The following is a 12530-nucleotide window of genomic DNA, read 5'->3' on the forward strand; positions in this document are numbered from 1 at the left end:
TCTTCTTTTTCTTTTGCGAGACTTAACACTTGCCTAACTCACATGTGACTGACAGCCCAGAGGACAACCACAAAAGTCTGAATAATATTCAGGGGTTAGCGTTACTCCTAAAGCCTGCATAAGAAAGTGGAGCGTCTAGACAGTGTGAAATGGCATCAATTCCCAAGCAGAAAAACAGGGATTTTCGGAAAACACACCGGCGCCGGACACCAATGAGCTCCAAACGATGTCCTGCTTATTACCAAATCATTGTAAACTTCATTTTACGCATATTAGCTCCCAATGATATAGTTGATCCAGCCGACGTAGAGCGAACAGGGCATAAAGTGGCGATTAACTGAGGTGCTTCTCGAAAATAAGATCATTTTTTTAAATTCAGTAATGGCTCTGAAGTTATTGAGATGTTTGAAGCCTTTAGTTTACTACATCGGGGATGGCAAAGATCGCAAAACGTATAAAATACGTAGTCGGGAAAATCCTGCTGGATATTTATTCAAGTTATTAATATTAACATCCTTACTATTTTTCAGTTTAAACACAGATCGAATATGATCAGGTACTGAGAGGAGCTGAAACAGCCTCCGACAACAGCGTGGCGGCTTTACAGCGCGCCTGGCGAGAGCTGCAAAACTTGCCATGTAGACTCACTTTGAAGTGTCCCATATGGCACCTGTTTTATGGACGCTTTACGCACGCACCGTCGGATGCGTGCAGGGTTTTTCCCCCCAGCAGAAGAAAGAAACAGGAGAGAGGAATTTTGATGATGAAAAGTTTGCCAGTGGTTCTAAATGTGCCGCTCGGCACTGAGACGCCCTCTGAGTCTGACAGAAGCCGAAGTTTGGGTCAGGAAAGAAAAGGACAGAATAAGAGGAAGACTGATGCGGAGGGCTTACCTTGAACTTTTTGATGTTCCATGAGGTGACAAAGCCACATGAACAAGAGCAAAATGCCCGGGTGGAGGTGGTGTTTCAGCATCCCAAACATGATGGAGCGGCAAAGTGAAGTACGTATCTGACACAGGCAGCGCAAAAGTAATCTTCTTACGGTGGCAGTGTTGAATAAGTGTCAGTCTGAGAATGCAGCGTCTCTTTTTAAATCTATAAGGGGTCTGGGGTTGACTGTCTCTGGTGGGCGGGCTCCTCTTCTGTAGGGGTGGGGAGATTTTTTTTCTCCTTACCAAAGTTCTCTCAATCCTGATGGTTACAAGCAACTTTCTCTCGCCATAATAATAAAGGAATGTGGCAATTAAAAACAAGGCTTAAAGGGCTTCATGTGTGATATAAAAACACAGTTGAATGGGAACAATAACAACAACTGTAATAATGATAACAATACCAATGTGAACGTGTATTTATATGTCAGTGTTTTATTACTGTATAATTAAACAAACGGCCCCGCAGCCAACATACCTTTCCGGACGTCTTTATTAATGTCTCTATTCCGTGGTAACTGATATTTTTTCCACCAACTGCAGACAAAAGTGTAAATCTTTTGATGAGAGTTTTAATTGGAGTAGAGACGTATTGAGGTTGTTAAAAGAGCGGCGAGCAGGACAGCTGCATTATGCTTCCACTTAGTGGTGAGGTTGTGGTAATACACAAGAACCTGTCCTACAAAAGCGTCAATAAAATAGCATCTCACACAGATTTGCTTCTTATAAATAAAAAGGACAGTAAAATGACAGCATAGCTATTATTTTAGAAACTTTATTTGTTTTTCATACTGCAGCAGTAAAGGGAAAATCTGCAGGTTTGGACCAACATCAGATTTAAATCAAATCACCCACAAACTTAATCAGCAGATCGTAGCCTCAGTTTTGAAAATTTGTTTTCAAAACCATTTGTACCTGACATGATCTACTATATGTGGTAAAAAAAAAAAAACAACCTCCAAAGTACACATTATAAAATAAAAGTAGCAACTCCAGCAGAATCGTGTTGTCTCATAGCTTTTCATGTAAGACCCAAAATGAAACACCATCATTTTATGTTACAGTATTTACAGAGAAGTCATAGTTCTCCAAGATAGGAATTATAATAGCAAAAGTTTAAAGTAAGAAAACCCTGAGAGCCAGAGTTGGCAGTCAATGTCTGACTGGATACAGTGTTCATGTCACAATATAAACCGTGAAGGTGTTACCAGTTCACCCTCGCAACAAGTGGCCTCTACAGCCTGGTGTCATTCAGGAATAAACAGTCTCCACATTTATTAATTCAGTGCATAGAGAAACTGTGAGCGGAGAGTCCATACCACCACAACAGCTTCCATTTCACCAAAGCACCCAACCTCCAGTGAGCGAGCGACAGGCCTTTTCTGCTTTGCAAGGACCAGGATCGATAACGGAACCAGTCCAGGAAGGAGGAAAAGCTGCAGTTTTCCCTCTCCGTCTCACAGAACTTCGTTGTCATGAGGTCGGCTCGGCTGGTCGTCGTCGGCCTCCTTCTGGAGCTGCTGGTACTTTCTCTTGAAAAAGCCAAACTGCAAAGGAGAATTCGCTGGTTATTATAAAAATTCATTTACGCAATTAGCTGCCTTTGGTTCGACTCTGATGTTTATCTGACTGTAACGAAATGTATCTGTGTACGTTGGTAAATATGACTTCTTACCTTCCAGAGCAGTCCAACAGCCAGAGCCAACAGAACCAGTCCTGCAATGACGCTGCCAGCGATCACACCCACAGGGATGTCGCCCTTTTCTCCAGGTTTACTGACTACCAGCACCACCTGCGGAGCAGCAGAGGTCATTTACCGTCTCACCTGTACGTCTAACCGGTTCTGAGTGTGTTTAAACACAGATGAGTAGAACTTTTAAAAATGAGGTTGTTCAATATAATAAGTTTCTATACTACCAGGACCAAAACTGTGACATTAAAATGACCCTACTGGGAGGAGTTTGGGGTTGATGAGGAGCAGATCAGGGTTGGTGGTCTCCACACTGATGCTGGGGGTCAGTTCAGTGCTCTGATAGGTGGCCTGTCAAGCATCCCAGAGCACAGACAATGTGTCAGCGGCACCGAATCATGAACGGTGATGAATAAAAAACAACACCCAGCTGTAAGAGTCGCGCCAAGAGTGCTCACCGTGATGAACGTGCCGATCCAGATCCTCGTTTTAACCTTCACAAAGTAGTTGCTATTGACCTCAATGTCTTTGAGGATGCATTTGATGTACTTGCATTTCGCACTCTTGCAGTCCTGGAAGATAAAACACTTTTTTACAGGGGGGAAAAAACTGCATTTACAGTCTAAGAACAAAGGAGATTAAAGGAAAACTGACCAGTTTGTCTGTCTGTCGTAGGTTCTCCGGAGAGAAGGTCTGTGTGTGGCTCTTCGTGCTGAGCTTCAGAGGGTCAACCAGGCTACTGGAGTCGCAGCTGACAGAACCTCCCTGTAGGGGGAGCCAAAGATCCTTCTTAGCTCCATTGGACAGAAAACCAACCTCCAGAACTGCTGACAGACTTAAAAACACTCACATCCGTGTCCAGTCTGGTCACGTACAGAAGCTCATTTCCACCCTTGGTGGTCATGGGCAGAGCGATGGTCAGGTACAGGAGGCTGACAGGGAAGGTCCCTGTTGAAACCTAAAAATGCCATTTTTTAAACATTTTTAAATTAAAAAGAAGTCTGATAATTTATGCTGACACAAAGTTTTGCCTGGCAAACCTTGACGGTAAAGTTAAACTCTGGGCCGATGTCGTCAAATGTTTTTATGGCCGTTTTTGGTGGAGGGGGAGAATCCACCACGTAGAAATTGATATTTGATTCCCTAAAAACAAGACTTAATGAGAAACTTTAACAATGTGAGATGAACTGAAACAATGAAAAGTGAAATCACCGGGAGAGAATAACGCCTGTGTCATAGACCAGCGGGATGGAAATGGCCACATTGTTGTCTGCGGGCTTTTCCTCTTTACCGTCGCTGTAGAGAAAGACAGGAAGGGACTTTTAACCTGGGATTTCAGGTTTATTGTATTAAAACGAAACTACGTTTACCTTTTCGCCTCGAATTTCACCTCAGCCTTGTTCTGCACTTGCTGCAGATTGTAATCGAAATTGATGGTGAATTTTATCTGTAAAGACAGCAGACGACGTTGCAGATCACTTCGCAAACTCAATGAGCAACAATAATAAACGCTCCACTTGCACCCACCTCTTGGTCGGTCCTTAATGCTGGATATCCCACGTGGCAGGTGACAGTCTGAGCTTGAGTCAAGCTGCACTTTACTCCGTCCGTCTGTAGATGCATAACTGGTGTTTAGAAGAGAGCAAATTCTAACACAGTCGAGTGCTTTAAAGCCGTCGTCCTGTTAAGGTCAGGCCCGTTGAGAGACGCTGGAGGATCCTCTTACTCACGGGGGGAAACACGGACGAGTAGTAGAGGTTGCTGGAGAAGGTGGCCAACACCTGAGGGTTGTACGCATTCTCCTTTTTGTTCTTCACGACCACTTGGAAGGACAGTTCTGGGTTGTTGGCGCCGATGACGGCGGGCGAAGAGCTGCAACAACATGCGGACGTGGTAAAAAGCGATATGTATGTTTGACCCAATCATCTAATGAGCTCTAAAGCTCCTGCACAGGCTGAAGAACCATCCTGAATGAATCCCAGCATTCAAGGCCGACTTCCAAAAGAGTTGATTTGGCACCTTTGGCGGCCTCTAGGTGGAGCCATTTCAGAGTCAATATAATTCCGACGTGCAGGTTACCCGTCAACAGCTTTAGCTCCATAAAATGTCCCCAGAACGAGGAGCAACACGGTGTGAATAACAATTTGTGAGGTTCACCTGGTGGCCTTATTGTTGGAGCTCACGCTCAGCACCAGGTCGCTGGTGCACACGTCGTCTGAGCCGCAGTCTTTGGTGAAGGGGATCTGAAATAGCACAGGAGGCCGCGTCAGACCCGAGTTTCAGAGGCCAAAAATACACAACACGCGGGTATCTGAGGCCTCGCGTGACTGAGGAAAAGTTCAAGTTTCAAAAGCCAGCAATCATCTGAGTCATCTCAAATAGTCACAAACAACAGACATGTCTTCTGCTCTCATTCCTGGAGATACACGTAAAAAAAAGAAACACAATGGGAGATGCAGAGACGGAGTCACTGCTCAGTTTCTTACAAAGAATTCCCAGGCGCTGACAGCGGAGCGATCCAGGACGGGGTTCACGTCTGTGTTCTGCTGCTCCACTTCCACCTTCAGGCTGAGGGAGTTCACAAAATCTGGAGTCTCCTAAAGAGGCCCAACGGGAGATCGTGAGGTGGTTTACAACATTCATGTAGAAATAAAATGTTCAGATGAGCGCAAAGCTTGATTATTTTAATATATCTCACCTGGACGTAGACATCAAAAGGCAGACACAGCTCTGTGGAGGATATTTTTTTCTTTTCTGTGAGGAACCGCTCGTTGTTTTTGGTGAACAGTCCTCTTGACGTCACCCGTGAGGCCTGCAAGTCGGCGTCCAGAGTCAACGTGTAGGACAGATCTGTGACAAAAGCGTGACGCAGATGGGCACTGAAATCATCTACAAACTAGTTGACTAGACAAAGTTAGACAAAACTTTTTTGCCAAACACTTGGAAAGAACAAGTGTAATACAATTTGTCGTGCCGCTAACAGGAGGGGGTGAACAGTTCTTTTACCGACGGGCCCGACGGGATTGTTGGGCCTGAACGTGGCGCTGAAGCAGAGCCTGGTGGTAAAACAGGAATGCTTGCGCCCATTAATGTCACAGGGTTTGTCCAAGATGTTGATTTTATCGGGGTTGAATGAACCCGTAGCACTGATAGTTGCTACACCTCTGGACCTGAAAACAGCAGAGTAAAAATAGATGAGCCACGTGTATGACACGTTCTGCTTGTGCATCGTGATTGTCACACTCACCAGAGCTGCACCACTTTGCCGTAAGCACCAACAGAGATGTCAGGGAGACTATCGCCATTCAGATCCTTGAAGCTATCTAAAGACCTTCCAAAATACTGCAACTTTGGATCCAGGCTGGAGCCGAGGACTCTCTGGAAGGGAGTCGTATATCTCATGACTCGTGAGCATGAGACCAAACACAGGTGACCACAGCAAAACCTTCCATACCTGTGAGAACTCTTTATTCAACATCCTTTTCTTCCCATTGTAGATGTAGATTACGCCCTTTTGGTTGTCCTCTAGTGGCGCTCCAACTACAACATCGCTGTACCCGTCCAGGTCCAGGTCAGGGATAGCGGAGATAGCCATCCCAAAACGAGCGTCCTCGGTCGGGGAGGGGCCGCTGAGGAATCCCTGCTCGTTCAATATGCCCTTCAGAAAGACGGTTAAATGCTAGAGAGCAGTACGGTCGGAGGGACAGAGGGCTTGGTTGACCAGCATTGCTGTCTGTTACCTTGGTGACGGAGAAGATGTAGACCCTGCCTTCTTCTTTCTTCATCTCACTCATGAACATCGGTGCCCCGACCAGCAGCAGGTCTGTCACGCCATCGCTGTCCACATCCAGAGAGCACAGGACGCTCCCGAAGTAGGACCCGATCTAAGAGAGCAACAAGCCCGGTTAGCTTTAACTTTTTATACCCTGAAATGATGAACAGCACGTTCTCTGATATGAGCACCTGTTTGCCTCTTTCCGAGTCGATGACCGTTGTTTGCTTCTGGGTGCTGACGGTGTAGACTATGACCTGGCCGGTGTGGTTGGAGCGTGGTGCCCCGGCCACAAAATACTGCGTGCGACCATCATTCAAGCTGGTGACTGAATAACCTGGAAATCACCGACGATAAACGTGGTTTTAGCTGCTTTTCTGAACTCAAGAGTTTCCTAGTTTGATACAGAACCATGGAGGTAGCATCACATCCAGGAAAGTGCACGTAACCATCCTAGTTATGGGGGTTTGTGTTCATATAAACGGGCTCTGTGGTGGCTGAACTGTTCCCTGTTTGTTGGTTCGACTGTAATGATTGCTGTCTGTCTGCCGTCCTGCCTCAACACGCACGCCAACATCACTGGCTGACACGGTCTGGGCATGTTCAAATACGTTTCAGATTAAACACGAGCTCTATTTCCCTCTAATTCTGCTGTGCATTTAGAATGGAATTAACAAAAGCAAGTTTAGTTTTGTTGCCTTTGCTCCAGGGTGACCTTTTGTTTTTCATATTAATTAAATCTAACTCTTTTATGAACTGAGCAGCTCAGTGTGTTACCCAGTAATGAGCTGTGACTTTTGTCTTGAAGCGTCTCCTCAAAGGCCGAGGAGGGCAGAATGTCCACGGTGGACCCTCTCTGGTGGACCACGGTCCCGCTCCAGGAGTAGGCTCCCACCGCTCCCAGCATCATCACATCCTGAACCAACAACAAAAAAAGAAAACATTAACCAGCAGAGGCCCTGGAACGTCCCTGTTTTCAATGTGGAACACAAAAAACCAGCAGCTGCCTAAAACTGATAAAACTAGAGTCTGACCATTGTTAAAAATAGCTTCCATCCGTGCAGCTGAGCGGCAGATAAGCGCAGCACATCGTCATACAGTGGCCACATGTGTCATTCTGACTGTTGCTCCTTCACACGGTGCCACTCACTCATCGACAGACTGGCTGCTTTCATTCACTTCACACATTCAACGCTCCGACTGCAACGCATTGGCCTCTGATTCATTCCAGACTTCCTCAAGCACGTTTGAAACGTGTCACGCAGCAGCGCGCACGTCTGCCGTCCCCAGTGGGAGAGAGGATCCCGTGGCCGCGGAAGCGAACGGGGCGGGACTCCGTACCTGTTGGCTGGAGTAGTGAGCGCTGAATCCCACCTGCGACATCTCCATTTTGAAGTTGTCTCCTCCCTTGCCTGTACCTGATGGGAACAGTGGCATGGGGACATGTCACGCCATGCTGTTGCTGATTCTAACTAACGTCTCTCCCCGACCTCTTTGGAAATCGGCAAAGAGTCGAACCTTCTATGTTGAAGATGCGATCTCCCAGAGTCCCGGCGATGTTGGACAGAGCCACCTCGTCTGACACGTTGAAGAAATAATTCGCCGTGGGCTCGCTGGCGATGGATTTGATTTCTTTGATCAGGTTTTCCGTGTCGATGTTGTTTCTTGTGTAGTAACCCAGCACCTGGAAACGCCCCCAGACCGATCAGAAGACGTGAGCTCGCCTTCTGCGCGCTCGTGTCTCAAACGCTGAGCGTGCATCGTCACTTACAGCTATGCCGAATCTGGTGATGCCTTTCTTGTTGCACTCGGCAATGACCGATTCCCTGAACGCCTCGTCGTGAGATTCCCCGTCGGTGACGACCACCATGACTTTGGCGGCCCCCGGGCGACTGCCGCTGCTCGGGTGGAAGCCCCACTGACTGACAGCAGCAAGCAGGCAGATGCGGGAATTAGTCAACGAATAAGAAAACAGAGACCAAACCAGGACCGAAGGAGTGAGGCAGCAAACCGACCTGGCGTACTGAATGGCTTGGAAGGTATTCGTGAGGTACCCGGACATTTGCGTGATCCTGGACGCCGCGCTCAGCATGTCTTCTTTATTCCTGAATTCGTTCAGTCTGAACTCAAACTTGGGATCGACGGCGTACTGGATGACGCTGACCTGGAGAGGAACGCAAAATAAAGGACCCAGAAGATCGACCCCGGACATCTGGGACCCCCTTGCCGCTCTTACCTGGGTGGTCTGTGGCCCGATGTCAAGGGTGGGTATTAACTTCTGGATGAAGGCCGTCATCGGCTCCCAGGGGTAGATGCTGTTGGAGCCGTCCAGAACGATCACGATGTCCATGGGTCCGCCGCACTCTGGGAAAATCGAGACGTGAGAAGCGCTGGAGCTTTTTCTGCATTCTCCTGTAAGTCACGGGTCAGGAATACGAGGAATGGTTTCAGTCATTTACTCTGGACAGCAGGTGAGAACGCAGACTGAGGCTGAAAGAGGGGGGTCAGTCTTGCACATATCCCAGGGTAGAACTGCTGGCTGCCACACTGCTGCGCCCACAGAGGCCCACACATCTGTCACAGAGCAGAAGGGGACACCGGTTGGTCAGTGCCTTAAAAAGGACCCAGGGTGCTCGCAGCCAAGGTAGAAGAGCCGAGTGTGTCTTTGACTGCAGGTCACATGAGATGAATTCACACGTACCAGCAGGTCAGTGCCGTCAGGCTTCTGGGTGAGAGTCAAGCCCAGGGACATGTTGATGTTGATGTTTTTAACATCCGGAATACTGAGAGAGTCTGCAACAAAATCAAATTTTAAAAAAATCAAGACCGGCGTTCCTACAGGTTCAGGTGGTCAGTGTTTGCGTTTGTATAACAGAGAGGTCAAAGGTCAAACACGAAAGCGCCACACCTCACCTTGGAGATTAAGCTTGTCGCAGCTATTCCTGGATTCAGAAAGGGGACACTTGTAAACGTCTCCCTTTCTGTTTCGGGTGTAACCGCTCCACGGAGCGCTGACCAGGAGCCTGTGGGAAACAGCATGTCATCCTCTCAGAAACAACGGCGGGGAGAGCGAGACGGGCTCGTGCAGAATCGGCGAGATGCCACAAACTCTATTTTACAGAGCTTGTTAGGTTTTAACAGGAAAGTGTTACAACATGCTGTGGTGTGATGTGGTGAATTTTCACACAGTTAAAATGGACTGAAATCCCAGCCCAGGCTGTAAAAACCCATATAAACAGGTCCAAAACATCATTTTGCTCAAACAATTAATGCTTAATTACTAAAAATACACTTCTTATAGCTGCATAAGTGGCAAACACACAATGCCAAAGCTTTGTTCCCTTGTATAGTGCCCTGCTGTCTGCCATACACTGGTCAGTGACATGGGAATTTACCGCATTAATCACTTCATATCCCTCATTTACACAAGCAGGATACTCCTCCAGACGGTGAGTGTGGTAGACTCAACAACACATCACCGATGAGAAGTTACTCTTCAACTAGCTGTTACAGATAAGTAGGGCCCTCAGTGCCATTTGAATATGAGCTCTACTACAAACATGACAAGCCTTTTACAACACTCTCCTTCTGACACTAACGGTGAACAGGTACGCCAGCGTCGCCAACCTCTGGGTTTCAGAATGTTGGTGCTCTGACAGCCAGTCGCACCGTTGGTTTGCTAACATGTCAGCATTTCGGGCAAACCACCGATGTCGTCCTCCCGTGGGGAAAAGTTAGGGGATTTTTAAAGCATCCCTTCACTTCGCAGGATCAGAGGAGGCGGCCTGAGCGTCTGAATGAAAAGCAGACACCGGCGTCTCCACAGCGGCGTCATCAAGGGTGGAAAACAAGGCCGGGTTCGGACGTGGAAGAGCGTTTAAATACAGGCATTACGGCTCAGAACACAGTCTTTCTGTTCCCTTCTGCTGAACCTGCTTTTGGAGGCCTGGTTACAGGCCGGTGAGGCCCTGAACGCTGCTGATAAGATGACACAGCATCCAGTTTCAACAGTCCTTGCTGGAGACGTCCGAGGAAAAATAAGCCTGTGGAACTTCCCAAAAAAGTTCTTATGTCATTCTTAAACTGGTGGAGGTTCTGGTAAAAATCTGGCCTGTAAGAGATTTAATAATCTGGCGTCAGCAACGAAAAGAAAAGACTTGAATGCTGATACATGATCGTACTGGCACATTAATCAGTTATTTATGCAAATATTGCTGCCCGCAGCAAATATTGCTGCCCGGCCGCCTCCATGGGCCCTAGATTGCTGCTCTCCTATGTTTCAACAGTGGGCCAGAAAAGACAAACAGACTTAAAACTTAACTTTGACTTCTGTTATTACAATAAAAACACTCATTCCAAGTCACCGCCGACCCTCGGCGCCACGCTTCGCGGCCTAATTTGCAGAATTCCACATCGTGCCTTCCAGCTGATAGTGACACGGAGGAAATCACTCCAGCGTCATCAGTAGTTTCATACCATTTGCCTTCGTGGTTTGTTGCTTGTTGGACTTGGTAGCCGAACTCTTCTGCAGCTGGGCCAGTGAAAATCTTGGCACCTGCGGTGCCGACGTTGAAGGAGTGCGAGCGCCAGATACTGTCAGCCACTGGAGGAGAAGAACGAGGATGCACGATCACATATCTGACATGAATATCCCCCTTCAACGCGCATGTGTATCTTTGTCTTCTGCAGCTAATCTATCCTGTCCGATCAGTTTATGTTTGTTTACTTATATGGCACCATCCTGCTGATCTTCTCTCTGAATGAAGGGTGCGTGGGACGCAGCTGAATCATGAAGGTTTAAAAGGAGACATCAGGTTGAGTCACGATTGCAGGGGAAAACCAACAATCAGAAGAGATAACTAAAGTCTTCAGCGCCGCTTTAATAATCATTGCTTATCCCAGAAGTCAAAAAACACCTTCCAACACATCCCTCATGGAATCTGGTCGGAACACATCCCACAAGCCCGTACAGGCTCAGAAGGCTGCCAACCTCTCAATCAACAGACCAGAGGAATGTGGACGTGTTCTGGACAGAGTGAGACCTTCTCTGCACGAACATCTCGCTTCGTTTTAGGAATGTTCGCCGCACTTGAACACTCGGTTGAAAGTTTGCGCAAGTTTTAAAGTGACATTCTGCGACTCCGAGGTGACTCCGGTGTCTTTTAATCCACGTCGTGCTGAGGACAGACGAGGACAGGATGCAGAGAGAATTCCTTCAAAGCAAAACGATTCCTTTATAAAATAGCCTCCAAACACGACCGCGACGTGCGGTAAATTTCACAAGAGACGCTTCAACCCTAAAGTCTGATCATAAGGTCTGATCCGGTAATCGGTCTAAATCTCCCGATCGTGGAGAGAAGCGCGACGGTCTCTGTGCCTAACAAATGGGTCCGGTACTCACCGATGGCTATCAGAAAAAAGATCTGCCCCCGTAGATCCATGGTGGAGGTTAGTCCATCTGTGCTGAAATGAAGGCGCTGCACTTGTCAGTGGAGCCTCCTCCGCCGCGCGATGACGCACCGGACGCGCACTAAATATGGGCGTGTTCTCTCCCACTGTTACCTGCACCAGAAAACTTTGACCCCAGACTTAACCGAGGGTGTGTTTCCTGTTGCACAGAGGGGAATAAGGAGAGGGGGGCAAGTCCGTGAGGGAAAAACCAAAGGTGGAAGTCTGCAAAAGAACATTTGTTTAAAAAAAAACAAAAAAAAAATTGAATGTCGGGAACTTTAGTTCAGACCTTTAATTCGATTATTTACAGCCCAGCGATTCATGGTGTAGAGCAAAGCTGAGGAGATTTACAGGTCAGAAGGTCTAAACTGAAGAACAAATACTGTTACCGGAGAGTACAGAGATTGTAATTGTTACTGTGGAAGGAACGTGGACATTGACAGCTGTTTACTGACAGATAATTACATCCACTAAAGCCTATTTTTCATGAGCCGCTCAGTCACAGCAGCGATTCTGTCATTTAAGGGAGTCACGGCAAGTTTTGTGGGGTTTTGTTGCTGTTTTTCTTCTTTTTGTTCATGCTGCTGTGACTGAGTCACTTGTGAAGGAAGTCTGGCCATGTAACCCCGCTGACGTCACTTTGATTTCATAGATTTCCAACAGAAAGGCTGCTTTGTGAACAGAGG

The 12530-nt window shown here is 47.3% G+C and overlaps 1 protein-coding gene across 4 annotated transcripts in view; it reads right to left on the bottom strand.

Annotated features, from left to right (window-relative positions):
- LOC130525366 (integrin alpha-2-like) overlaps positions 1 to 11994 on the bottom strand; it is a 33581-nt gene extending 21587 nt beyond the window's left edge. For 2 of the 4 annotated variants that reach the window (XM_057032086.1, XM_057032085.1), the window contains exons 1-30: positions 11795 to 11994; positions 10870 to 10996; positions 9307 to 9416; positions 9095 to 9186; positions 8853 to 8967; positions 8630 to 8757; positions 8409 to 8557; positions 8165 to 8315; positions 7912 to 8077; positions 7735 to 7811; positions 7171 to 7309; positions 6585 to 6730; positions 6362 to 6505; positions 6076 to 6279; positions 5869 to 5999; positions 5628 to 5791; positions 5320 to 5471; positions 5108 to 5218; positions 4779 to 4864; positions 4352 to 4493; positions 4149 to 4232; positions 3992 to 4068; positions 3834 to 3917; positions 3662 to 3764; positions 3472 to 3579; positions 3276 to 3386; positions 3080 to 3193; positions 2883 to 2972; positions 2607 to 2723; positions 894 to 2478 (exon numbers count right to left, since the gene is read on the bottom strand). In XM_057032086.1, coding sequence (XP_056888066.1) covers positions 2389 to 2478; positions 2607 to 2723; positions 2883 to 2972; positions 3080 to 3193; positions 3276 to 3386; positions 3472 to 3579; positions 3662 to 3764; positions 3834 to 3917; positions 3992 to 4068; positions 4149 to 4232; positions 4352 to 4493; positions 4779 to 4864; positions 5108 to 5218; positions 5320 to 5471; positions 5628 to 5791; positions 5869 to 5999; positions 6076 to 6279; positions 6362 to 6505; positions 6585 to 6730; positions 7171 to 7309; positions 7735 to 7811; positions 7912 to 8077; positions 8165 to 8315; positions 8409 to 8557; positions 8630 to 8757; positions 8853 to 8967; positions 9095 to 9186; positions 9307 to 9416; positions 10870 to 10996; positions 11795 to 11834 — 3552 coding nt within the window. In that variant the 5' untranslated portion in view covers positions 11835 to 11994 and the 3' untranslated portion in view covers positions 894 to 2388. The remainder of the gene's footprint in view (positions 1 to 893; positions 2479 to 2606; positions 2724 to 2882; positions 2973 to 3079; positions 3194 to 3275; positions 3387 to 3471; positions 3580 to 3661; positions 3765 to 3833; positions 3918 to 3991; positions 4069 to 4148; positions 4233 to 4351; positions 4494 to 4778; positions 4865 to 5107; positions 5219 to 5319; positions 5472 to 5627; positions 5792 to 5868; positions 6000 to 6075; positions 6280 to 6361; positions 6506 to 6584; positions 6731 to 7170; positions 7310 to 7734; positions 7812 to 7911; positions 8078 to 8164; positions 8316 to 8408; positions 8558 to 8629; positions 8758 to 8852; positions 8968 to 9094; positions 9187 to 9306; positions 9417 to 10869; positions 10997 to 11794) is intronic. The other 2 variants (XM_057032087.1, XM_057032088.1) reach the window with 2 other exon arrangements.
- Positions 11995 to 12530: the final 536 nt, after the last annotated feature.

Source organism: Takifugu flavidus, chromosome 5, assembly GCF_003711565.1.
Source record: "Takifugu flavidus isolate HTHZ2018 chromosome 5, ASM371156v2, whole genome shotgun sequence".
NCBI classification, from domain to species: domain Eukaryota; kingdom Metazoa; phylum Chordata; class Actinopteri; order Tetraodontiformes; family Tetraodontidae; genus Takifugu; species Takifugu flavidus.